This window comes from Pholis gunnellus (genome assembly GCF_910591455.1).
Source record: "Pholis gunnellus genome assembly, chromosome: 4".
Taxonomy (NCBI): domain Eukaryota; kingdom Metazoa; phylum Chordata; class Actinopteri; order Perciformes; family Pholidae; genus Pholis; species Pholis gunnellus.
Genome location: NC_136530.1, coordinates 24,066,350 through 24,093,079, shown reverse-complemented (window position 1 = coordinate 24,093,079; position 26,730 = coordinate 24,066,350). Strand labels below are relative to the sequence as shown.

At 45.5% G+C, this 26,730-nt stretch overlaps 1 protein-coding gene across 2 annotated transcripts; it reads left to right on the top strand.

Annotated features, from left to right (window-relative positions):
• Positions 1–33: 33 nt before the first annotated feature.
• farp2 (FERM, RhoGEF and pleckstrin domain protein 2) lies at positions 34–25,568 on the top strand. Of its 2 annotated transcripts, none has more exons than XM_079158015.1 (27): positions 34–128; positions 807–1,040; positions 6,982–7,086; positions 8,081–8,123; positions 8,219–8,297; positions 8,599–8,696; positions 8,849–8,963; positions 11,261–11,408; positions 11,508–11,603; positions 11,730–11,893; positions 11,978–12,046; positions 12,147–12,204; positions 12,330–12,600; positions 16,941–17,077; positions 17,280–17,369; positions 18,018–18,151; positions 18,235–18,316; positions 18,439–18,676; positions 20,049–20,179; positions 20,263–20,331; positions 20,417–20,506; positions 21,734–21,816; positions 21,996–22,114; positions 22,317–22,480; positions 23,781–23,888; positions 23,989–24,140; positions 24,243–25,568. In XM_079158015.1, the coding sequence occupies exons 2-27, from the start codon at positions 840–842 to the stop codon at positions 24,334–24,336; spliced, it is 3,138 nt and encodes a 1,045-aa protein (XP_079014141.1). In that variant the 5' UTR covers positions 34–128; positions 807–839; the 3' UTR covers positions 24,337–25,568. The 2 variants fall into 2 exon arrangements, with proteins under 2 accessions (XP_079014141.1, XP_079014140.1); XM_079158014.1 differs by having other exon boundaries at positions 16,941–17,125.
• Positions 25,569–26,730: the final 1,162 nt, after the last annotated feature.

Here is a 26,730-nt window from a genome sequence, read left to right as displayed (position 1 = left end):
GACTGTTTTAGCCAATGACAAACTAGTCTGAGTACGCACTCCGTCGGACGACGACTACCATGGGCAGGAGTAGTGTCCTTTACGGTGCAACTAACTTTTAGCATTTAGTTTCGATACGGATAAAGACGGTAAGTTTATCGCTACTTTTTGGACACATTTACACATTTAGTCACTCTGGTTAGCTTCGTGTGACTTTTTTCCCCCCGAGAGAAAACTCGGTTGTGGGTATCAATACTTCGTTTCGCTCCACGTCTGTAAACTAACAACGTTATCCAATGAGCTCCATTTAAAAAAATAAAATAAGCTTGAGTTATGTATCGGTTTGTGAACGTTTTTTCTCGCTTTATTGATGTTGGTAGGTGCAACATTAAAGTCTAGCTGACCCACTTAGGCCCAGATACAACGCACGCTAATAAAGTCTTATGGGTCCTCCGTCGTTTCGTTTTGTACTTTAATTAATCTCGTCCTTTCTAACGTTAGTGGGTTTCCACCTACACTCCTGTTGAATGCTACATAGATGCCTCGGGTGTATATTTGCCTCTGGTCTCCGATATGTCAACGCTGTGTGTTACACGTATTATGAATGAGCCTCGCGCGTCTGCAAAACGGCTTCAGACTACTTATTTTTGGGAACGTAACATGCTATTGAAGTTATCCTACAACACTCAAACGTTTCATGACACATTTACTCGCCCCAGGCACAATACGACATTACTTTAACCACGAAAAGGTTCCTCGTGTTTTGCTCCCCCCCCCCCCCCCCCGCCAAACTCTGTGATAATTTTCCGTCCTACCCGTGTTTGCAGGAGTGAGGTGGGGGGAGCTGCTCTGAGCAGAAAATGGGGGAGCTCGAGGGTTCATACCGGGTCCTGCAGACCCCTGGCATACGGCTGGGAGCCCAGTTCAACCCCGGTATCAGCACCTTGGAGCCGGGCCAGAGCCTCGGCGGCAACATGGTCAGCGGGAGCAAGAGCCACGGACGAGGGCTACAAATCCGCGTGCAGGGACTGGACGACTCCCAGGAATTCTTTGATGTCGACGTAAGTGTCTCCCGGACTGTTGCCCACAGTCCCCGTGCATCTTGCATGCTCTTTTATTGACACTGTTGATACGGTTGCAGTGTGCTGCACAGCAGGCTACATCTGACCCGGGCTACCGTGGGGGTGCGTGTGGCTCGGGGTTTGGTGACAGCTGCCACATGGCTTTGGTGCTGAAATCCCTTCCCTCCTTAAGGCTTCTTATTCGGGTAACTTAGTGTAACTCACCAGGGTACTTTTTTTGGTTATTGGCTGTCACCTCAACTCAAGTAGTAGTTAATGTTGTTAATGTTCTGTTTCTAAGCATTGGCAAATCATATGGCCAATCCAGGACTCGAGCTTGTTTATGTTTACCATTTTAATTTAATTAGCTTCAGTCTGTGTGTTCAAGGGAAATGACTGGTTCATTTTTGAATCATCAGCTTGTGTTTTCCTGTGTGGAGGTTGCTGGAATAGCTTCCCAATAATATTTTCTCTCCTGTTTTTAGTCTCCTGTTATTTGGTTTTCTTTTTTTTTTTACTTGAATGGTGATGAAATTGGCAGACAGGACAGTGTCTCCCAAATGTTGGTTTCCTTTGCTCTGCCATCATCCATCATTTCAAAGCAATACAGTGCAAGGCAAATTACACTGAAATTTAGAAGTAATTAGCTACCATTAACATGATCTGTAACGAAGCAGGACGGCTGTCATGTTTCCTTTTCATTGTAATTACTTTACAGAGAGGTTAATTCTTTTTCTTTTTTTTTTTAAAGATTGGCTTTTAGTTTGGGCAAACTTTTTAGATCCACACTGTTGAAGTGCTTTCCGATGTTTACTTGCCAAGTTGCCGCTGGAGTCATTCAGAAGGCAAATAGGAAGCAATAAGGAAGCCACTCTATCAGAGCAAGTTTCCTGTCTTCTGTGTGTGTTAGTGCGTGTGTGTGAGGGGGGTATCGGAGTGGATTCTCCACATGAATAAACACCTATGTCAGTGACTGATCAATGTTTTTATTTGCAGCGTAATAAATCTAGACTTATGGGCCACTAATTCTACGAGAATAGGTTGGTGTGTTTTAACTTGTGCAACCACTCTGTCCTAAATCCTTGTGTAGCCACACCACCAACTGTTCTGCCAGATGTAGTTTGGGGGCACTGCTGAGACAGACATTTCATAATCTTATGCACCATATGTTGTCTCAAAGTCTTGCGTTTAGTAGAATGTGACGGGAACAAGTTTTAATTTGTATGGAAGCGGATCCCTGCTCATCTCAAAGGAAAATAAACTTTCAAGAAGTTTGTTTTTTGTGTCAGTTTGGCCCCAGAGAGTTCAAAGTATAAGCTCTGGACATTGGTGTTTATAGGAGGTGGCAGACAGAAGTACATACCTCCTGCAAAAAGGGGAATGACGGCAATCCTGTTGTCAAGCAGACTGCAGTTTTTCCAGGGACAAGATGGCCTCTGAGAGGCTCTGTTGTCCATTACTGGTGGCCAACATCGCTTGATGCCGCTGTTCATTCACACAGAAAGGGTCGTGGGCTGTTAGGAGAATGGTATTTCTGTCTATGCACTGAGTGGCTGCAGAGCAATACATCCGCTAACATGACTAGTGTTCAGAACTGCCTGTGTGCTATATATCGTCTCTGGGTTCACAATCTCATTTTAATGAAAAATGCATTGTAATTGTAGTTTTTTTTTTTCCTCATGCAAAAGTAGCTACAAAATTGCAGCGTTGAATGCTTTGAATGGCTGTGGCCTCCATGCAACCGCCTCCCCTGATTGTGGTGTTTTGATTGCTCAGCTGCCTTGTTCGTTTGTGCAAAGTCTTTATCGTCCGTCATTACCTGCACCCTCACTAGATATCGTCCGGGCTTTGCCACGCTTTATGCTTTTGCACCTGTAATGCGTAACGCATTTTGATCTCATGATGGGGTGACCGCGTGGACACGTGGTGCGATTTGAATACACGTGTTCGTGGTGCTGCGACGGCCAAATCAGATCAGAGCTGCTTTGATCCGTGGCCTCCGTCTGCTGCAGGTACCCAGCATGGTCGTCATCCAGCAGACATTTGCTCTCGCATGGCTCTCGTCCACAGGACCCCTCCCCGCTGCCAGCAGCACAGGAGAAAGCTCAGCCTTGTGGTTTGTAGACGGTGCAGGCCGGGCCCAGGCATGGCAGGGGAAACACAGGCTCCTTTTATCCAGCAAAAGCCAGCCCCCTTCTTCTTTTGCAGGGGCCCTAACTCGCAAATAAAAAGGGCCCAGGGTTTGGACGTGGAGCCACGGCCGTGTGAAAGTGCGGTACAGTCGGGGGCATGGGGGGGGGGGGGGGGGGGGGGGAGTTTAAGGCTTTGCTTTAGTGTTAGCAAACAAGCACATAAGTAGAGGGGTTGACAACCAAGTGGGTTGCTGGTGGTGGGGTGGGGTGGGGTGGGGTGGGGGGGAGATGGCCTCTGGTGTTAAAAGAGCAGCTCTTCAGAGGGAGCAGTTGTGGCCAGTACAAAGTTTGAGTCAGGGTGGTGGGGGAGGGGACACACACACACACAGAGAAGTGGAGCCCTGCTAAAAGTTTGGAATTTCAACCACTGGCCTGCAGCAGAATCTTTTTGTTGTTGTTGTTGTTTTTTGCGAAACTCGTGCATCTGCTGTTTTTAATGCGTTTGTTCCAAGATGGACTTGGTCTGGATGTTGTTTTTGTTTTGTGTGACATATTTATTTTTAAGCATCCTGCAATAGTTAAAAGATAAAGTCATATCACACTAGTCTTGGGGGTTATGAAAGCGGAATTGGGCATCTGTTTTTTGTCAAAAACAATGAGCCACTACAGCTGAGCACTCGGCTCTCATCTCTACGAAGCACTCCCACTGTCACGCTGTATGCTGAAGGAGCCAAACACTCAAGTGCATAGAAGGACTTGTTTCGTGTGATCTCGCCTGCTGTTATTGTATTTTGCCGTTGGGAGCAGTTGGCAGCCACTCCCACCTGTAATCTCTTTTATTATTTTTTTAATACTTTTTCCTCTGTGTTTTGGAGGCCAAGACTAGTGTTAAAAGTATCTGGGTTACACAGGTGACCTGAGCAGAAGGCACGCTAAAAATAAATTACAATAAAATAAATAAACCACCTGATCCCGATTTACCACAGTATCGCGTGTATCTGCCAAAACAAACACTCCTGCTCAGGTGTGTCCTGAAAAGATACGGCAAACCTTTTTTTAAAAATGAAAGTCTTCTAGTTGAGAAAAGCATCAAAGGGCCGCTCGATCTGAGAGATGTCTCATCGCCGACTTGTGACAAAAGCCACCGGTGTGCAGGGCTTTTTAAAATGCGTGTTCTGACAATGTGCGTCCCGCTGTGCCGAATGCAAGTCCCAACACACCCCCTGCCGTCAGTAGGAGGTCCTGCCCCAGCCCCACTGCTGTTCACTGGTTGGCTGGGGGAGTATGACCCGCGCTCAAAACCTGTCATGCGAGCTACACCCAGGCCTTTGATTCCAAATCGGGCTGGGTGACGTCTGGGTCACCTGCGCTTATGTGCGGTTTCCCTCTTCGTTCTATGTGCATAGCTGCTTTCAAACCCTGCACTTGTATATACACCCCCCCCCCCCCACCCCCTTCTTTTCCCCTCACAAACACACACCCCTAACACGTGTGTGTACACACACACACACACACACGGGAAGATTTGTCTCCCAGAGAAACATCTGTTCGTGATAATCCCTGCTGCTCTCTGAGCTTGATTGGGTGACCCACTGACCGGCCTTAACGTTAGAGCTCAGAAATGAGACGGCGTTCTCAAGTTTGGTGTGAACAAACTCACAGATGCGCTCAAACTGAAAAACGCCAGATGGACTGTTTGGTAAGCAGCCCGCAGGATTTCACGGCAGAATGGTTTTAGATAAATCGTGGTTGAAGACTGGGTCGGTTAATGCCGACCACATATTTAGATATATATTTCGTGAATAATCTGATTGAATTAGTTTTTATTCATGCTTTCAGACGATTGAGGAATGAGCATTAGTCATGATAATTGTGATCATGAAACTAGAGGGATTCACAATGCTTACTTTCCTCTAACGCAACATGTGGGGCTGCTACTCACAATTGTTTTATCAATTCATCAGTGGTATTATTAGTTATAAGTTGTGAAATAAAAATTTGAAAAATGCTCATCATAATCTCCCAAAGTACCTAATTTAAAACTGCTTGTTTTGCTGACCAACAGTTCAAAACCCAGATATTTCAATTTGGCTACAATATAAAACAGGAAAAGCAGCGAATCACCTGCACAGATCTTATGAATTCAATCTTCATCAGTGTTCTGGAATGCAGAAATGCCGAGCATATTTCAAGGCCGGTATAACGACTGTGTACACAGCAACCACACAGATAAGCCGGCGTGGTCAGCGGTGAGGGGAAGTGATCTGCAAATGTCTGCGGTGTGAGGAGATGCCGTGTAAAACCAGGTAGATGATTCAAACTTCCTGTATGTTCTTGCAGGAGGATGTGAGGGTGTTCTTTTTTTTGTGTTACAGTAGCGTACAGTGTCCCTTTTTACTAGCTGTCATCCATCGCTCTCTGGTTTTGGAAGATAAAGGATTTTACTCTCCCCCCTTCAAGAAGACGGAATAGTGCTGTGAATGCAGTTTCACATTCCTGCAGAGGGTTAATGAGTAACACAAAGCACACCAGTCGACACAGAGTAGTTTCACTCGTGGCTGCTACCCTGAGGGGGAAAACATCTGTTTATATTGTGATCTCCCTTTGTTCAGGTTCTCTTGTCAAACCAATCGCTCTTTTTAAATAGTTTTTATAGCTTGTTAAAAGAGAATTGAAGAAAAAAGAGGTGGATACATTAGAGTTCCATGTCCAAGTTGACGCATTGTGCCGGTTTAGCATGCTGTAAACGTTAAAAGGGAAAGTACGGATTATTGGGTGGAGATGTCTTAATCCAGAGGGAAGATTACAAAAACACTTCAGACGTTTGACCCCGTCTGCTCAGCGCTCGGTGCATGACGACGCTGACTCTTTTGTTGAGTCGGCATTCACACAACTCCCCTGAACCAGTCAAAACTGAGGCGGAGTCCCTTTAAAAATCGTTTGCTGCTGCTGTTCCGGATTGGATGTCTGGCCCTGGACTCAGACAAAGTATTTTAACACACGTTTTGGTTGAGGTCGGGCTGTAATCAGACACTGTAAATGCACAGAAGAGGGCTGTTTTACAACAGATTCCTACATTTATAGACGTCGTGCCAGAAGGTTTCACCTGCAATTTATATATTTTTGCAGAACACACGATTGTATCAAAGCAATGAAAAGACTTCACTACAGTAAATCCCCCGCGGCTCTTTGAGTGGTAATCTTTTACTTCAGCCAATGCAAAGCAGTTCTTTTTTTTACATTTTTTTATTTATATGGCTTTTAAAAATACTATTTTACATTACAACCAGATGTTTCAGGCTATAACACCCCCCCCAAAAAAAATAAGTCACGGGCCAGGATTCCAAAACCTCAAGTGCAGTGTGTTCTTAGTACGTAGTAATTAGCTCGTCGTTTAGTGAAAACAAACCCCAGAGCGTACCAAAGGGTGAACTTGGGCAGATTTAGCTGCGCTCCAGATAACTTTTTCTTATGTTGTACAGTGGGACGCGTTTTAGCCTTTTGACTTGCTCATCCAGAAACTATTTGAACGGACAGATGGAACATAAGCAGCCATAAAGCACACGTGAAGTGGATCATTTACAGATGCCAAATATCTTCTGCGCCACACAGATGGTACACGAGTATGGCCCTCCTCACCTCAGCCCAAGCAAAAAACACAAATGTAGTTTTTCATGTTGATCCGCTCTATTGTTCTTCAGGCTTTTGTTCTGTTTATTGAGTTTGTAAGATGTCTCATCGGTGGGCTTTTAAGACCTTTGTGTTGGCATGGTGATGAAAATAATAATGATTTCTTCTTTTTCTTTCAGCCGAAAGCTGTTGGACAGTATCTCCTCTGTGAGGTCTTCTTGAGAGGCAACCTCATAGAGAGGGACTACTTTGGCCTGGAGTTTCAGAACATGCAGATGAACTGGGTACGTACCAGCCGCCGCGTCTTTGGTTCGAATGCATCGACCGTCCAGAAACCACATGCCGGTCTGGTATTGACCAGCGAAGGTCAAAGGTTACAGCTTGTTGGCAACAACTTGTTCAGTCATTTTCTCAGTTGCTCTTCTTGTAGCTTTCCACAGCAGTTTAAAACGGTGATGTAGTATTGTTTTTACTGGACTCACACAGTATATAATCTAGGGATATTTTTAACTCGTCTGGCACAAGCACCCTATACACAAATGTCAGACTTTCCAGTGTTTCATTCCTCCAGAAACGTGAGTAGAATTCAAGACCACCGGATTTCTTCTTTTTGTAAAGCAACAGAGAGGAGATATTGAACCCGCTGTATATCTTCCTCAAGGAGAGTGGAGCCGCCGTTGACCCACTGGCTTTTTTTGCACTTCAGGTTCCCTCGCTAGCTTTTTACTCCTGCCGATTGCATTTACGCTTCAAACATTTGTGAAGATTATCTTGTTTGCCGCAGAGCTTATTGTACCGCATTAATACAAAATCCAATGTAAAAAATAACAACCCATTGGCTTTTTGTGGAGGGAACCAGTGCGATACTAACTTCCGGGTTTGGCCTACAAAAGCGCGTCATCCCCGCACCACTCTGTTATGCAACATGTCTGTCTGCATCAAGCGCATTCCTCTCTCAATCAGGCCCAGATGGAGCAGGGCAGGCAGGTCTCTACCACACACACACACACACACACACACACACACACACACACACACACACACACACACACACACACACACACACACACACACACACACACACACACACACACACACACACACACACACACACACACACACACACACACACACACACACACACACACCTATCAGCTAGATGCTGACATAACCTACAATCACTATGTCATTGACGGTCCGGCCGGTACCATCTGTTACATTTCGTAGAAAACATTTCTCATATTGTGGTGAAGATGATTAATATTTCTTTCTCTTCAGGTTTGGCTGGAACCCACGAAACCCATTGTGAGACAAGTCAGAAGTAAGTGAGCTCAAACATTAGCTCGAATCCCGCCTAATGAAAGTGTATCTGTGAGCTGACCATCTCGTCTCGTGTTTTTTTTTTTTTTTTTGCAGGACCTGCAAATGCGCTCTTCAGACTGTCGGTGAAATTCTTTCCTCCAGACCCCGGTCAGCTGCAGGAGGAGTTCACGAGGTCAGTGACTGTAATTTCCGTCTGGATATTGCCTTTATCTCGAGCCTGTGTCGAGGGGCTTTAGAAAATACAGTGATTTCTTTTTTTGTTTTTTTTTCAGAAACTCACGATTATGGTGTTCAGAGCATTATCATATTCGTCCTCCCGAAAATGTTAATGAAATTCTTTGAATGCTTTGCTGCAGTCGGCGTATTGTCAATGCACGTGCTTATTTGAGGAGGTATTTTGTGAAGGCCTGCTTTGCGATATTTTACTGGATGGCCACTAAGCCTTTTTTCTTTATTTTTATTTTTTTTCATAGGTACTTATTTTCGCTGCAGATGAAAAGAGATCTGATGGAGTCCAGGTTGATCTGCACAGAAAACACCGGAGCCCTGCTGGCCTCTCACCTCGTCCAGTGTACGTTTTAAGCTGCTAACTTTTATTTGACTGTTATATTAGACTTCGTTGTAGCTAGGTGTAAAAATTAAAAGTCTAATCATTGGTATTGATATAAAACTAATGAGCCCACGCTCAGAAAAGCTGACGTGTTGCTCTCCCACAAACCACAGCGGAGATCGGCGACTACGACGACTCAGCAGACCGGGACTTCCTGAAGACGACCAAGCTGTTGCCGTACCAAGAGAAGGTGCAGGAGAGGATCATGGAGCTCCACCGCAGGCACCTGTAAGTCGCTCCACTCCCATCTCTCCTACGTCTTCTTTTAACCACTTTCCCTTTGACCTCGATTGGAAAATGTCATGAGGTTCGAGGTCAGACGCGAAGGAGGATTCATGAGGACTTTTGCTAAGAGAACCAAGAACTTGACTTGTGCTAGGCGACTTTATTTATAACACATAGGAGATGAGCACCGTGACAACCGCCACGATTCCTGTGCAAAAACAAATCGAACGATGTTTTCTTAACCTTCATTAGTAAACAAATCTAACGAACATTCTGAACATTCAGTCGGGAAGTAAACCAGTTTGGATTAAACCAAAGAGTTATCGTTTTTTCCTGAACCTCGGTGACAAAGCGAACCCCCTTACAGCTGCTTCAGCAGCTGTGTTAAAGCCGCTAAGTAGCACATGTTTATTTCTGCACATTGTCTCACCGCTAACACAATAGACCAGCTGAGTGCCAGCCCATTGTTGCGTCGCAGCTGCAGACACTTCTGCTCAACTCTCGTGTGTACATTCCATCATATATATATCTTTTTTCCATCGTTTTCGTTTCTAACAGATGAGACTTAAAATGAAAGTCCAAAGTTGAAATGGAAAGTGCTGTAGCATGATTATAAGTTTAGTTTTTTTCAGTCTCTTACGAGTAACGAGAGTAAATGTGGTTTGTCAGGACTGTTGCTGTTTGACCTCGCTGCACCATCACCTCGTGGGTTTGTTCCCTGAGATCGCAGTGGAAGAAATAAATAATAAAAGAAACCATCCTTGGAGCACACCAGAACACAAGGTGTCCTACAAATGAATGCTACTTTATTTCCTGAACATTTCCAGCTAAATGTTGAATAAAACCCAAAATGTTGAGTCATAACCACACAGCGCCGCTCGCGACCATTCTAATTCCTGTCCCACAGGGTTTATCACAGGAAAAACAATGTTTTGCAATGTGTAAACAGTGGCACGTTGTCTCTTTTTTTAATGTGGCTTCACAACACAAACTGCGATGAGGTAACTGAGCTGAGAAAACCCCGTTCCTGCTAAACAACCGTAATGAGAGGGTTTGCCCCATCTCAAAGAGTCCCGAGTCTCACAAAACCCGCTCGCTGCACTTTTCCCACCGTTAGCTCAGCGCTACCTTATGGCCAATAGGGGCTCCTTTCAGCCCAGCGTGTAAAGACCTTTTGCTAATCTCTTCCCTAGAAGCACAAGCGGCGAGTTCCCTCGACCTAATCCCCTGCTCCAGCCTGCTCTATTAGCCAGTGGGGCAGGGGAGGGCCCTAAGGAGATTTCCAGTGCTTAACAGATGAACAAAATTAGAATGTGGTGATGATTGGATGGATAGGTCTCCCTAGCACGCGGTTTGGTTGTAATCCCATGGTTTTAAATAAATCCTGGAAGTTGTGAGGGATTTCAGGACACACTGCGCTGCAAACGAGTCGAGATGCAACAATTGTTTGAAATCAAAGACGCTGCTGAAGCCTCATTGATTGTGATCGTCAACCTTTTCAGTTTGAGAAAGAGTGCAGTTCCAGTGAACTTTTGGCATCGTGTATACAACGGAGAATCCAACACAATCTTTCAGTATTGATGGCGCCTTCAACAAAATGCATCATCTAAATGTGCTCCTGGAAAATACCAGGCTCAGAGACATGATTGATTGAACTAATTATGAGCTGCTGGCAATGTCTGTTTGTTATTCTAGAGAAAACCACTTTAAATTCCCCTTTTTGTTTTCTCGAACACACAGTATCTGCCTATTGACAGAACAGTCGTTTTGATAGAAGACCGATATATTTTAGTTGTAACAAATGTGGCGAGATATTCCACATGACGCGGTCCGTCCAGCAGTGTTTAGGAGCAGCGGTAGGTTTATTCATACTGCACATTTTAAACGCAAAGAGAATTGCATGATGAAACTTAAATCAGGTATGTTTGATAGAGATGGAAGCACAAGACTTTACAAACCTAGTTGGTTTGTCTAATAGCATTTGTAAAAGATAAGAAATAAATAGAAGGGAGTACAGAATGTAAGCGCAAGGCATAGATATCTGCAATATTTAAAATTATTAGAGACGTGGTGCGATTTATTTGATGAGAAATGTCACTGAGTTGAGCACAGATCCCTTTTTGCTTTTACCTCTGTAGCTTTTTAGTTTTTTAAGCTGAAGGCCGATCATACCCATCACAATGGGTAATTTCATTTCACTGTATAATTTATAGAGGTTCATTTAAAAAAGGCCCAAGGAGGAACTGTTCTTACCTACAAGTGTTGATGTTTGTTTTTTTTCTACATTTTGTCCACTCCAGGGGCCAGACTCCAGCTGAATCAGATTTCCAAATCCTGGAAATTGCCCGTAAACTGGAGATGTACGGCGTCCGCTTCCACCCAGCGGCCGACCGGGAAGGCTCCAAGATCAACCTGGCCGTCGCTCACATGGGCCTTCAGGTTTTCCAGGTGACCGCCGCTCTCACGCCTGCTGTGTTTCGTGGCCGTGATCCTCGGGCCCTAACAATGTCGCTAAAGGTTATTTATTTCCTCTAACATTTCTCCCAGGGCAACACCAAAATAAACACCTTCAATTGGTCCAAGATTCGCAAACTGAGCTTCAAGAGAAAGAGGTTCCTGATCAAGCTCTACCCAGAGGTTCACGTACGTATCGGGTGTCTTGATTCAGAAAATGCCAATGTCGGACGTTTTATCCGTAAGTCTCCACATCCACCGTAAAAAGGACCAATGTACTGTGTGGTTTAATTGTCATTCTCTGTGTGTTTTCAGGGGCCCCATCAGGACACACTGGAGTTCCTGATGGCCAGCCGAGACCAGTGTAAAATCTTCTGGAAGATCTGCGTGGAGTACCACTCGTTTTTCCGCATGTTCGACCAACCTCTGCCCAAATCCAAAGCCATTCTCTTCACCAGAGGCTCCTCCTTCAGATACAGGTACCACATACGGACAATAGACAAAGGCTCGTATCCCACAAGGTGTTAGTGTGTTTTTTAAAATTCAGAACTCTCTCTTGTCAGTGGACGGACCCAGAAGCAACTCGTGGACTACGTCAGGGAAAACGGTGCGAAGAGAACTCCATACCAGAGGTGAGTGTTTTCATACAAAGTCTTCACGCTGTTTATCAGAAAGACGTGCTTTCTTCCCGAGTATCGACTGAGAAATGTTTTTGAATTGTTTCTCGTTCAGGAGGAACAGTAAAGTCCGAATGTCTGCTCGCTCCCTCACCACAGATGTGCCAAAACAGGTCAGTGGTGCTACAAATGGAGCAACAACTTTAATGAGTAAACTAATACAATTTCATTTATTAATTTCTTCTCTTTTTTTCTCTCCTTATCTTCCTCCCCCACTCTGTTTTTTCCTTGTGTGCAGAGTTTGTCGTTCAACGACTGTCTCGGTGCCCCAGGCTCCCCCTCCAACGCCACCGTGTCCTTCCACCCGGCGCACATCTCCAGCGTCCTCCAGCGAGCAGAGCTCCAACCTCAGCCAAGGCCTTTGCCCACACCGAGCCGGTCTCCAGCGCCTCCCCAGCAGCAGCAGCAGCAGCAGCAGCTTCAGTCCCCTCTGCAGACCACCAGACCCCCGAGCCCTCCGAAGGAAGAACCTGTCAAGGCCGCGTCCCCGTCTCACTACACTTTTCAAGGTGCCCCTAGAAATCAGGCAGCAGGACACTGCAGCCCCTTGTTTGTGTGTGTAGAGGGTGGCACTTCCCAATTGCAGCCCTCCAAAAATGGCAATGAGGATAACGAGCGCAGCAGGCGAAGGGGCACGGGGTCCTCGGTGGGAGGGGGAGGGGGCGGGGGGAAGAGGAAGGGGGTCCTTACGCCCGAGGCGTTCGAAGCGAAGCTTTTGCGCGCCACACAGAATCACGCGCTCTCAATGTCCAACTCGCCGCTGCATGTCACCGAGGAGTTCATAGATGACGATCCCACCGAGATCTCCTTTTACGGCGGCGGGGCCGAGGCCTACTCTTTCGGGCTCGAGGAAGATCGGTTCGATTACGCGGAGGAGTCCTACCCCAGCGGAAACGCGCTGTCCAGCGTGGGCATCGAGGACCTGTTTGAGAACAGACACCTTTTCCCCGACAACTTCGAAGGCCACTCCGAGACCAGCTCGTTGGTTAATAGCCGATCCGAGTGCAGCCACCTGGACAACCTGGGGCTCATCTCGGCGGGCGAGTCCATGTCGGCGGGCTACGGAGGCGGCGACTCGTCCTCGCTCTGCCTGCCGGGCTCCGACATCCAGTCGGAGGCCAGCTCCATGGTCAACTTCCCGGCGTACTCAGTGCGGTCGGAGAGCAGCTCCGCCGCACAGTTCGGTGACCTGGTGGAGCAGTTCGAGCAGCTCAGCTACCCGCCCACAGCTACCGAGGGCTCCGGCAACGGCAGCTCGGACACGGACTCCGACTGGGGCTCCGACAGCGTCCTGCCCCCCGAGCAGAAACTGTTTCACAGTAATCTGCTGTTGGGCAGCGGCGGGATAGATGGTTTCCTCCGGCAGTACCACAACCTGCAGGCCCTGGCACTCGCTGACCCGTCCGGATCCCCTCATATTAAAATGTAGAATCCCGTGTTGTTCCAGCACTTAATGATGAATAACTTTAAGCACTCTTTGATAATACAGTCTCTGCAACATTTAATAATCGTAAGACCGGTGACAAAGACGGTTGCACGACGTGAACGTGTCCGGCTGTCTTTGTGTTTAAACGTGGAGGGATTTCCGTCCGCCCGCCCGCTGTGGTCACGCTTTCATTTTTAGTGCTCCGTGCTGATGAGTGGCGGGAAACAGCTGTTCCATATGTTGGTTTGCAGCAGCACTTATTGCTTTTAAGTTTTGATCAGTAATTTGACCTGCCGTAGCCCTGCCACGGTCAGTCTGTAGTATATGTTAGTCTTCTTTGTCTTATCCGCAACATTCAGCCCGTTCAGAACAGATGCCGATCGTGCATTTAGGGTGAATCCCTCGAGCATTTCAGGAAATGCAAAACATTTTTGTGCTTTTACTTTGGAAGCTTTGTATCTTTTTTTAATACAAGTTTCAATTCCTTTTTTTAAAACACTAAAGTACACATGAGCGTAGGAATGTCTTGTTAGTTTTGCCTCCCATTTGCTAAAAAACATAGTAATTTAACTCAGGATGTCAGAAAAATATTCTGCTTCCACCTTAATAGTTTCAATTTAATGAAACGGATATAGCGGAAAATCCTTAATGTGTCTCTAATCTCAGGGTAAAGATAACAACATAGTCGTCCAGGTTCAGTGATCCTCACTTGTGCGCCTCACTGACATCTGCTGGCTGAAGTAGTCACCAGCATTCCTCACATCACACCAGTCCACAGCATGAACGAAGTCCTGTAGGCCCACTATGTCTGAAGGATAGAAATAGATAGACACCCACTCACGTTTTGGCTTCATGCGGAGCTTAGTTAAAGAATGTAAGCAGTGTACTAGTGAGCCAGTAAACTACACTGTTGACACCACTTTCTGCTGAATGAATGTATCCTCTCACATGTGCGTATGTAAGGCTTTGTGCTTCTGTAGCACTCAGTTAGTAAACCATGCATTATAGTGTCTGATACTTCCTACTTACTAAAGCTGAGAAGGTCTTATCAACATTTGAAACCATTAGAAATCAAGGAAACCCTTTGGGTAAAGTAGGAAAAGGTCATTTCACGACTAGAGGTTGATGTTTGTCTCTTTTCTGGCATGTGGCCCTTCAGCATCTTTTTTGGCTTTAGCTGTCTTCAGGGTACCAACGAGGTGGTTTTCTGTTTATTGGAAGGAATCATGGCATGTCTTTTTGCACAATAATGATTCATATCTCAGTGCTTTTATATCAGCTGGTATTATTATTTTTTTTTTCATGTTCAAGTATTGGCATAGGAGCAGTCGATAGCTGTCACACGGTACGTCGCTAACGCACTAGCATGCACAGAGCTTCTTTTTTAGGCCTCAAAAACATGCGTGTGCTGTCTTAAAGTCAGCAGTGCAAGCTAATACTGTGTTGATATCTAACTAATCGGTAGTATTTTGTACATTCACTGATGTCATTTCCTCCTCAAGAAAGTCTTGACTTGCAAAGTGCAATTTTTTTTTTTTGTGTCTGAGCCCACTTGAATCTGTCTGAAGACAGACTCCACTTGGCTTTTGCGGAGTTTGCTATTTTCTATTCATGTTAGTCTTTTTGTGTGTCTCGCACCGCCGTGCCTTTAAGCACTTACTTTCTCTTTTTTCACCCAACATGCCTTTCACGCGTATCTCAGGTGTGCGTTTCGGGTTACTCTCAATTAGCGTCGGGATGTTTCCGGTGAACATCAGTGTTTTGCTCTTTTAGGCAATAGTTACACACTCTGCAGTTCTCATTGTCATTTTGAAGGATGGCGAGCAGCCATTGTCGTTTCATGTGCCATCACTAAACTCTGAGAGCGCGTGGAGCTGGTCGGTCTGGAGGGTTTTGTCCTGGTGGCCTTTCTTTCTTATTTTTGCCTTGGTTGTGTTTCTGCCATGTGATTCTGCCCACATCTCGACAAAAGATCCAACCAATGACCATAACCAGCTACGCTTAACTGCACCTAGGTACCAAGTAATCAACACGTAACCCTGAAACATGTATATTGACTTATTATAAACAACCTGTACTTCATGTGTGTATGTTTTTACTCAAGAATAAAGTCATCACTTTTGGGTACCATGAATGTCAGACTTAAAATTATTTTTTATTTTTTCAGACGCAGACCGACATTTAAAAAACACACAAACTTTAACAAACTCCAGTAGTGTTGCACGTTCAGTTCATGACGGAATAAGTTTACCTTGCCCTCGTCTTCTGAGCCCAACATCTGAAAACGGCATTGTTGATTTGTATATATGATTTTTTTTGGGGGGTTTATAGTAAGACATCAGACTGGAGATATTGTGTAAAAGTGAGCTGTTTCAGCCTCATCATTTAATGAATAATTAAAAAAAAACTTTGGATCAACTTTGGATCCTAGAATTCTTTAAAAGCCTTGTTTCTCCAGATGCAGCAGCTTCTGTTGACTCCTCACTTTACTCAGTCCGTTTTTTGTTTTTTTCATCCTCCTATTAATACGTAACACTCTTCATTGTTACGTTAGAAAAAAAGACGCCTACGTGCAACAAGTAAACACACGCCGCCCTGTTAAATTTGAGGCAACACACTTGTGTGCCGTCGGGGGTTGGGTTGCACTCGTACACAAAGATTCCTCAACTTAATTCCAGCTCAGTGTGTGTGTGTGTGTGTGTGTGTGTGTGTGTTGGACAGGCTTTGTGCCAAGTCATTCCACAGCAAACTCTCGTCGTCCCGCTGCAGAGTCCGACCTTCCTTCTCTTCCCCTCTCGTGTCGCTCCCTGTCGGATAAACCATAAACGACCGTTTGCCCTCCAGACAAGCAACATTCCTGATAAGTCTTTGCGTGAGCAATTATTTCCGGGTCGAGTAGTGTTTTTTTTTTCCTTTTAGGCCTTCCCCCCCTCCTTTTTATTTTTTTTCTCTCTCTCCATTAGAAGTGGAAGAACAGCTGTGGTGACCTGTGTAGCCCAGCGGTTCATCTGCTGGTCTTGTCTCCTGATTTGAGGCAGAACAAAAGCAGGAGTTCTGTTGAGACGGAGCGCGTATAAGTTGGCTATGAATCATTTTGTTGTTGAGGGTTCTGAAAACAATGGCGGGGGGGATGTGGGAACCATTACTTGATTTGGTCTCCTCCGCCGTCTCCCCTTTTCATTTGCGGGCCCGACGCGTGTGATGAGGCGTTCGACTTGCTTTTGTTGAGACGTGCAACACTCGGGCGGTGTTTCCTCTTTCGCAGAGGAAACCAGCTTAGATGAAGTTAAGGATTTGACTTAAACCTATTTCTAAGGCTCACATTTTACTTCCTCGCACTGTAGTTTAATTAAAGGATATTTATTAGACTTCAACGATTTTAAAATCAAATTTTATTCCATGTCCCTTTTCTCTCTGCCACAGATTCAGCCGTGGACAGCCCCCAGGCCTCCCCCTTCAGCTCCAAGGGTCCCCTCTGCCTGTCCCCCTCCTTCCAGATGTCCACCCTCAGCCTGCCGGGCCAGAACCCGTCGCCCCTGCAGAGCCCCATCCTGAGCGAGGTGGGCAGCAATGCCAGGCTAGAGGAGGAGGAGGAGGGCAGGAGGAAGGTACACCGCTCACATGCCACCCTCCACCCTCCCCTTTTTTTTTAAAGTGTAGAAATGGTTTATGATGGGAGGGGATTATCAGTATGAAGGCGTTTGTATTTTGTCATCAGGGGAATGTTGTCCATCGCTCAGTTTTGAAACTCTTCTCCCTCAGCGATATCCCACCGACAAGGCCTACTTCATCGCCAAAGAGATTCTGACCACGGAGCGGACGTACCTGAAGGACCTCGAGGTCATCACTGTGGTGAGTGTTTGCTGCTTTCATTTGGAATTACTGAGGCCAGGTAGAAATAATGTGGTTATTTCAAAACAAATGTAGAAGCCTGGACTGTATATACTTGTGTTTTCTTTCAAAAACAGTAAAAATGGTCAAATTAAATAGAAAAATTAAGTATATAGAACTTTTCAAAAGAAAGTAAATAACAATTAACAGAGTGAAAACGCTTTTCACTCATTCATTTCACATTAAACAAATGATCGATGTAAAGTATTCTCGACTGAACGATCTAAAGTTAAGGGGGCAGCCCTACAGCTCTCCTACCTATCTTTAAATGTAAATGTTGTTTCTCATTAAATCTTCATGAACCACGAGCCAGAAAGGCCCTAATAACGGTCAGAGACCAGAACACACGATAAGAATTAGCTCTGTGTGGCCCACAGGCTCTCAAACAGATGGAAGATTTTGTGTAATGAGTCTTTTGAACTGGAGGATAAAAAATAAAAAACTCTCAATGAATCTGAACATGAAGCTTTACACTGGGACTTCGGTTGCTTTGCTTTTTCTGTTAAACGTCTGCTCGACTCATAAACCTCATTTTCATACATGATCATGTTTACCTACCGGTCTGTGTAGTAGGCATGAATAATCGGTTGTCCCTCTCCTGCTCCTCAGTGGTTCCGCAGCGCTGTGATCAAAGAAAACGCCATGCCCGAAGGCCTGATGACCCTCCTCTTCTCCAACATCGACCCCATCTACGAGTTCCACCGGGGCTTCCTCAAGGAGCTGGACCAGAGGCTGGCTCTCTGGTAGGTGCTGCCTTCAAGTGTGTCTCTGTGTGACAACACGTGTGTCCGATGACATACTAATAAAGACAAAAACAATTCCGCAGGGAGGGACGCTCCAACGCTCACGTCAAGGGGGACTACCAGAGGATCGGCGACGTGATGCTGAGGAACATGTGCGCTCTGAAGGTGAGAACGTCTCTCTCTGTCTGTCTCTGTCTCTCTCTCTTTCCTCTTACGTTAGAGCGACGAGCAGGAACGTCCCGTGCCTTAAGCCGCACGTGGGTTTTTTTTTTTGTCGCCGCCCGCAGGAGTTCACCGGCTTCTTGCGGAAACACGACGAGGTGTTGACGGAGCTGGAGAAGGCCAGCAAGAGGCTGAAGAAGCTGGAGACGGTCTACAAGGAGTTTGAGCTGCAGAAGGTGTGCTACCTGCCCCTCAACACGTTCCTGCTCAAGCCCATCCAGCGCCTCATGCACTACAAGCTCATCCTGGAGAGACTGTGCAAGCATTATTCTCCCGCCCACCGCGATCACGACGACTGCAAGGGTGAGCGCTCCGCTTTTCTAGGTGTCAGTATTAATGATATGACTTTTGAATCACTTTTCTTCAATGAGGCTGTTATTTCTAACGTATAACGGTCTCATTTAGTTTAGATAGTGGTAGTTGATGGAGACAAAACATTTGCATCACAATGTTCACACATGAAATTCAATCCTTTATATTAAATCATGAGGAAAACATTTGAAAAGATATTTTAATCACGCTGCGATCTGATGACATGATATCTTTGTGTTTTTTAAGAGGGTCAATGTGTCCAGTCAGGTGATCACAGAATAATACGTTCTTTGCATTCTTTACATGACAGACATGTTGGACCTCTTTCATGACTTTAAAGAGTGCACAGTCTATTAGTTATGCCTTGTCTTTCATCACTGCATGATACGGCTCTTCTCGACTCGACCCCGTTTTGTCACCAAACTGCCGTGACATCCTCTTCAACAGGACGCTGAAATAGTTTCAGCAGCAACCAAACCGAGGATCTGTACCAGGTCAATTGTACTGCATAGTTTTTTGCGAGCCAGCATTTTAATAAAAACTGGGTCGAGTGAATTAAAAAAATTGCGGTCGCTGTTGACCATAAAACGGCAGGTTTGTGTGGGCTGTCATGACTATTCTCTCTGACCAATCAGTGGTCGGCAGTGTCTTCACTCTATCTTCTAGGAAATCAGCTCAGCTCGCCTGGAACCTCGACCGACGTGGAACTACAGCTGGGCCATAATTCAATATGATAATCTATCACCTTTCAAAGGAAGATATCATGAAATCATACATGGAGATATCGTGATACACAGTTACGTAGTCTAAACTGATAATAAACAAGCACATGTTAACTCAAATTTCTCTGAAAATCTCATCATTTTGGACTTAATTTGTTCATATTCAGGCTTAACCATGTGGTTATTTCACATTCTGACTGACTAACCAGAAACCATGCTACATCATGAAATGTATTGCTTTTGAGATATGAGATGACCAATATCGAGAATGAAGATTTTGGCCTCAGGCGTTACCAAGAATAGAGTGGTTCTATTGCTACCAGCCACAGCTTTTGCTCATGGGAATGGGGACAAATGGCAAGTGTTCACGTGTTGGTCATGGTTTTATGAATGAATCGCTCCGTCTTTTTCTCATGCATAATGTGTGCAGAGGCAAACGGCTCACTTGCATGTGCGATTCATTTCACACAGCGGTCCCGACCAAAAGCAGGCGGTGAAATGGTCGCATGGTCACTGACTGTTTGTATTTGCCCTGCAAACCGTTACTGTGGGTTTAGATAATGTATCCGACTCTTTCTTCCTGTGATAGGAACTACGTCCTTATGTGAGTGCCCTTTTTTCTTCTTTTTGTTCCCTTGCAGAGGCTCTGAAGGAAGTGGCCGAGATCGCCACCCAGCTCCAGAGCAGCCTCATCCGGCTGGAGAACTTCCAGAAGCTGACGGAGCTGCAGAGAGACCTGATCGGCATAGAGAACCTGACGGGGCCAGGCAGGGTGAGTGCAGTGACGAGGATCGGGGGGTAGAGGGTGCTGGGGAAGCCGTCTGATGAACCTTCCTTTTTCTTTTCTTTTAATAGGAGTTCATACGAGAGGGGTGTCTGTACAAGCTCACCAAGAAAGGACTGCAGCAAAGGATGTTCTTCCTGGTTAGTACAAAACTAACTGCTTACTTCTATTGTAATTTCCACACATCAATGCTCCTAAAAGATAACTCTAAATGTTTCTTCTCAGTTCTCAGACATGCTCCTCTACACGAGCAAAGGCGTCACGGCGACCAATCAGTTCAAAGTGCACGGCCAGCTGCCCCTTCACGGCATGATCGTGAGTGTTTACGCTCTCGTTGGCCCTCTTCTAACTTTTGTCCCCCATGTTAACCTTTATCCCACCACAGCTCTAGTAGAGGGATAGTAAACCCCGATGTGTGTATGATGTGATCAGTGTGTCGAGAAGGGAAGGGCCCCCGGGTGTCCTAACTTTGCATGTCTCTGCTTTTACTCCTGGCTGCAGCTCATAGTGCTGGATACACCGGTAAGTCCTCTGAGCTCTGCCGGCCCTACCCTTCTTCTCCCACGCTCGTGTAGACGGGTCGCCAAAAGACTGCTCAAGATGCAAAAATCTTGTCGGCGCGTGTAATAGTCTGCGCTTGTATATCGAGCCGTGGACGTCTCAAATGATAAAGTACAAGTAAGGACATAAGATGTTCCTTTTTTGCCACAACTGATGGGTGTGTTTTGGACTTAAAGGTGGGAACTGATAGGAAGGTAAACCCACGTTTTCCAGCCAAGAAGTTCCCAGGAATTTTAGTCTCGAGACTACTTCTCAAGGAACTAAAAGGTTCCCGCAGCCCATAGCGGGTCTAAAGACCTGCGGAGATTAGGCAAATCAGCCTGCATGACGTGGGACGAGGGCTGCTGCTGGTGGTGATCGCAGGTCAGCGTGCATGCCTGTTTCATCTAAAAACGGCGAAGATGTTTACTGCAGCATAGTATGTACTGATGCACCTCATGATGGATGAAATGAGGGAAATGAAACAAACGGCGTCAAACAGCACAGTGATCTCTATTATTCTCTCCCTAACTTGACTTTTATGTAATCAAACCGAGAGAACCGCTCTCCCCTTGTCCTGAATCCATTCTCGAGATTCTCCCTTGATGATTGAATTCTGTGTGTGATCAACGACGGTCAACCCTGTAGACCACACCCGGAAAGTTCCTGTATTTTCAAAAAAGTAAAAAGCTCAACATAGATCCTGGTCCCTGCTGGCGAAACAGCTCCTCAAAAGGTTCCTAGTACCTGGGGAAAGTTCCTGCGGTCCAAAAGGTGTTCGTATGATCATCACGGTTTACCTACACACAGACGCACGTTACTGCTCCGGTAGAGGCCCTTTGGGAGGTCTGTTTGTGACTCCAGTCAGACTCCCCGCCTGTGTTTTCCCCCTTTTTTTTTATCACCAAGCTCAAGTCATTCATTGTTGACAAATGTGTGTGTTTTGGATGGAATGCTTCCTGCGTCGGGCCGATGTTGTCTGGGTTTCTCTTTTGTTCCTAGCTTGAGGAGAGTGAAAACGAGTGGTCGGTCCCTCACTGCTTCACCATCTACTCTGCTCAGAGGACCGTTGTCGTGGCTGCCAGGTGAGCAATTAGAATGTTTTATTGGACCACAAGTTGCACTGTAGTGTTTCTTTACATAAATAGTATAGAATCTTTTATTATGAATATTATATTTGACGTCATGTTTTCTATGCTGTAAATGCACACAACTTGTCACCACGTGTAACTTCGGTGCGCGGTTGTCCTGTCTGTGATTCCAGCTCTAAGGTGGAGATGGGGAAGTGGATCGAGGACCTGAACATGGCCATTGACCTGGCCAAGAAGTCCCAAGAGAAGTCCACCATCTTCCTTGATGCAGGACTTGGCGACCACTCCAACCGTAAGAGCTTCTATTCCCTCAGTGTTACCTGAAGATGTACACTGACTGCCGCACTGATTGAGTGGAGACGATAAGAAAAAAAAACGTTTCCTCAAGTGACGAAGAAAATATGTTTTCCTTGGGATTCAGAATGCATTCAAATGTACAGTTAATCCCTTCCAAACAACTTCCTGTCCCGCCTCCTCCTTCCCCCCCCTCCCAGGATCGTCCGACGAGGTCTCTCTGGAGCAGGAGTCTGAGGACGACATGAACTCGTCACACACGTCGCTGGACAAGCAGACGCACCACCGCGCCAACACCACCATGCACGTGTGCTGGCACCGCAACACCAGCGTGTCTATGTCCGATCACAGCCAGGCTGTGGAGGTACTCCTCCTCCGGCCACGTTTAACGCACGCACGCACACATACACACACACACACACACACGCACATCGGCGAAAAAACACAGACGACGAGTAGTTTGACTCGCGTGCACGTGACATTCATCACCACTGCAGCAGCAGATTTGAGGAAAGCGGCTGCCGTCGTCTCTGCGTGTCGTGTCCTCTTTCTAACATTTTCCTTCTTTTCTCCCCCTCCTGGTGTCTGTTAATATCCTGCAACTCATCTATTCGACTGTCCCGGAAGGCTCTTTGCAATCGAGAGGGTATTAATAATGTGCACGCAATAAATGATTTCTCTTCCACCTTCTTCCTCCACAGACCTCGAGGACTTTTCTTCCCCTTTCCTTCCTCTCTAAGCTAACATGCTAACCCTGTTCTCTGCACCCTTTTCTCCCCTTTTTCTTGTCTCCTCGCCCTCTCAGTCTACGGCTCTCCGGCTATCTCACCAGAGCTTCCTCCTCGCTACCTCCTCGGTCAGGGCCAACGACCAAACACCATCACACACGTTTGCTGGTACCGCAACCAGAACCTCTCTCTCACTGATTACCTGCGCATGAACCAGGTACCGGGGCCACGCGGTTTCTCCCTGGATTCTCAGTAGAAATCAGAGCCCCCTGAAAACGGCTAATTATGTTTTTTTTAATTGCATGTTGAAATCCAATGAGAAACAAATATTTTGACTGATTTTCATTAAGGTTTCACACTGGTTTGTTTATTGATGCATCGCATTTTGTCGTCTATTTCTACAAGATCACACAGCATAAAACCAGATTGCACTCATCATCCATCTCAATGTATACCTACACAACAAATCAAGTTAAATACAAAAACACACACACACACACACACACACACACACACACACAGAGCTCTCCGGTTTAAGACACACAAAAAAAGCAACTAGAAACAGTTACAAAAGGAGGAAAATGTTATAGAATAGAGACAACGAATGTAACCCAGAACAGAGTATGTCTGGCTCTTCACAATTGAAGGAAGTCTTGCTCACAGAATGCTCACAGCCATAGAAAGTAAAGCAAGTCTTTTTTTTTTTGGTAGTTAACCAATAGCGACTCATCTCCACATCGTTACTTAAACAAAGCCTCTATTGGCTGAAAGAAGTGAGCATTTTAAAGTTAGAGCACACCTCCACACTTTTACAGCTCTGGAAAATACGCAAAAGTTTTCTATGTAATCAGTGTCACAACTAAGCGCTCCCACACAGCCACAAATGACACCAGTTACAATCACCCGTCTAACCTTTTTTAAATATTTTCTGCCTAGAACCAGCTGTCGGGTTACCTCCTGAGGAAGTTCAAGAACAGCAACGGCTGGCAGAAGCTCTGGGTGGTCTTCACCAACTTCTGCTTGTTCTTCTACAAGACTCACCAGGTCAGCAGACGCAACCCTGACAGATGAATTCATTTTGCTGCTAGAGTGGCGAGGCGTTCGGTCTGTATTCAGAAAGCGTTTCCCCGTCTCTCGCTTGCAGGACGACTTCCCGCTGGCCAGCCTGCCGCTGCTCGGCTACACGGTCAGCACCCCCGAAGAGTCGGACGGCATCCACAAGGAGTACGTCTTCAAGCTGCAGTTCAAGTCCCACGTTTACTTTTTCCGGGCGGAGAGCGAGTACACCTTCGAAAGGTAAGCGACTCGTTGAGGTGCACGCCACAAGGGGTCGGCCCTCACAACGCAGTAACTTGTTTTAAAAAAAAAAAATGTAACCCTGTGTGTTTGTCTCCGCAGATGGATTGAGGTGATCAAGAGCGCGGCCAGCACCACGGGCCGGATGAGCCTGCTCATACCCAAAGGAGGTCCCGTGGAGATGAACGGAAACTGAATCGGACGCCGCCCGCACCTGGAGGCTGGGCCTCCCCGGGGCATCAGAGAGACCATCGAGTCTTTTTTTTTTTGTCGTTTTCACGCGGAGCAAAGATTCGGACAATAGCAGACTGAAAGATACGGCCAGTTAAAATAGTATTTAACATTTCTCAGCCTAAGGATTTAATTCTAACGGTTTGTAAAATGCTTACGTTCGTGTCAGTATACAGGACATAATGAAAGGGAGACATTTTGATCCGGTTTTTTCTTTTGTTTTCTTTGCATGTGTAGCGCTCAGTTGGGCCGTTCACATAGATGGACTGATTGGAAATACTGTTATATGGGACCAACTCCAACACAAAGGAGGTTTTTACTCTTTAGCACGCGATGACTGAAGCTTTGTTGGGACACAGATGATACACAGTATGTGAGGAAAAAAATGAAGGTGCACGATAGTATGTGCTCTCTGCATTGAAGGTGCGTGCGTGCACGAGAGAGACGGAGGCGAGCAGGAAGTTCACGGGATGTTGAAGCAAGTTTTAAGTCGTCTGGAGATGCATGGGAGGTTTAGAGAAAATCTGACACGCACACGATTTTGGTTGCAAACGTTTGGCAGCATTTGTGAGATTTTAATTTGATTTTTATCAAGAATAAAGCTGTATGAAGTATTAGTATGAGCAGCGTTTCAAAGGGAGCTGCTTTAACCTGTAGTTGGGCAGCGTTACGGCCAGTTCGGTGCTACATTTCTCTCTTTAATATCAAATGTAATCAAATGTATCCTGCTTTTATTCTTTGGCATAGGGATAACATGAGGAAATATTGTGCAGTGGTGACTCTAGTGTGCAAAAGTCACAGGTTTTCCCCTCTAAAGGCGAACCAGAAGAACACATTTTGAAGTAATTGTACTCGGTAATGATGTCGGGCTCATGGGAGACACAAACGACGCTTATTGTCGGTTATTTGGTGCGCTACACACATGTGATATTAATCATTATGTTTTTTTTGTATGAAGACTGGAATCTTTAACCCCCCCCCCCCCCACTGTATGTGTGTGTGTGTGCGGAGAAGCCACTGGAGCTGCTCACATAAGGTGATGATAGAGGTCATCTCCAAACTGTGTGTGTGTGTGTGTGTGTGAGAGACTGACTGACTGTTGCACAGGTTAACAAACGGTATATGTTACTCCTATTTATTGTTTAGCGTCGTCATCATCATCAGGGCCGTTGCTCCCGCATGCCCCCCCCCCCCCCCCCCCCCATGTAGTCTTCATTTTATTCCATTGAAAAGATCCTAACGAATAAAAAGATCGTTGCAATCACACTCTCTGTGGCTTTGTGCTGATAATTATCAGTCGTGTGTTGGATATTTATCGGGGAACATCTGGCCGGTAGATGCCTACCAAATGTCCAGTGGTGGACTTTTCTATTTGCTGTAAGTTTCTTTACATGTCAACGGTATAAGAGGCTGCAGTTGCTACATTATGTTGAGATCATTTGTAGCTGCCAGGTTGCACCATCTTCATCAAACATTACTGGCAAAGCAACTCTAGTACAGGTTAGCGCTATTCAAAGTGAATTACAGATGACTCACGAGCTGATAATATGAATGTAAACCGTGAAAAGATTTTGGGTCTAATGCACATGGAGCTTTCAAATGTAAGAAAATGTATTAATAAAATAGACAAAAGATGAGGACAAATAAAATCAATATTGAAGGCATGAAATAAATACATGATTAAATGAAATAAATATTGTCCATAAAGCCGGGCAAAAGATTAAGATATAACTTTAAGCTGCTCTCAGTTCCTCAAGCAAACATAAAAACTAAAAATTGCCTGACCCAAAGTTTTTTTTTTTTTTCTGCATTCTGTATCAACTGAAGGACTAGTGCCAGAGGACCTGAGGGGCGTCCTGCTTCACACATTGGAAGGATGTCAGACGAGTAGGCTAATGCTTCGACCATGCCTTTTAAAGACCAGTAATCATTTTAAAATCAATGTGGGAACTGACAAGCGAGTATTCGCATCCTCCACTTAAAAATAAAAGTGCTGATACCGCATGGTAAAAATGCTTCATTACAAGTCCTGCATTGAAAATGTTTTTTAACTGAAAGTATGTCAATATATTCAGCAAAATAAAGTAATAGGAGTGTTAAAAATAAAAGTACTCGATGCAGAAAAATGTCCCTGTGATGTGATAGAATATATATCATTAACGTATTACTCATGCATTAATATAAAAGGGTTTCTTCATATAGTGCTGCATAATGACTATTTTCATTGTGTATTTATCTGCCGATTACTTTCTCCCTTAATCCATCGATTGTTTTATTGCAAAGATTCTGACTGTCTATCGTTGTTGGCCCAAAGTGATGCTTGCACAATGTTTATTCAAAGGACGAGCAGCAAATCCTC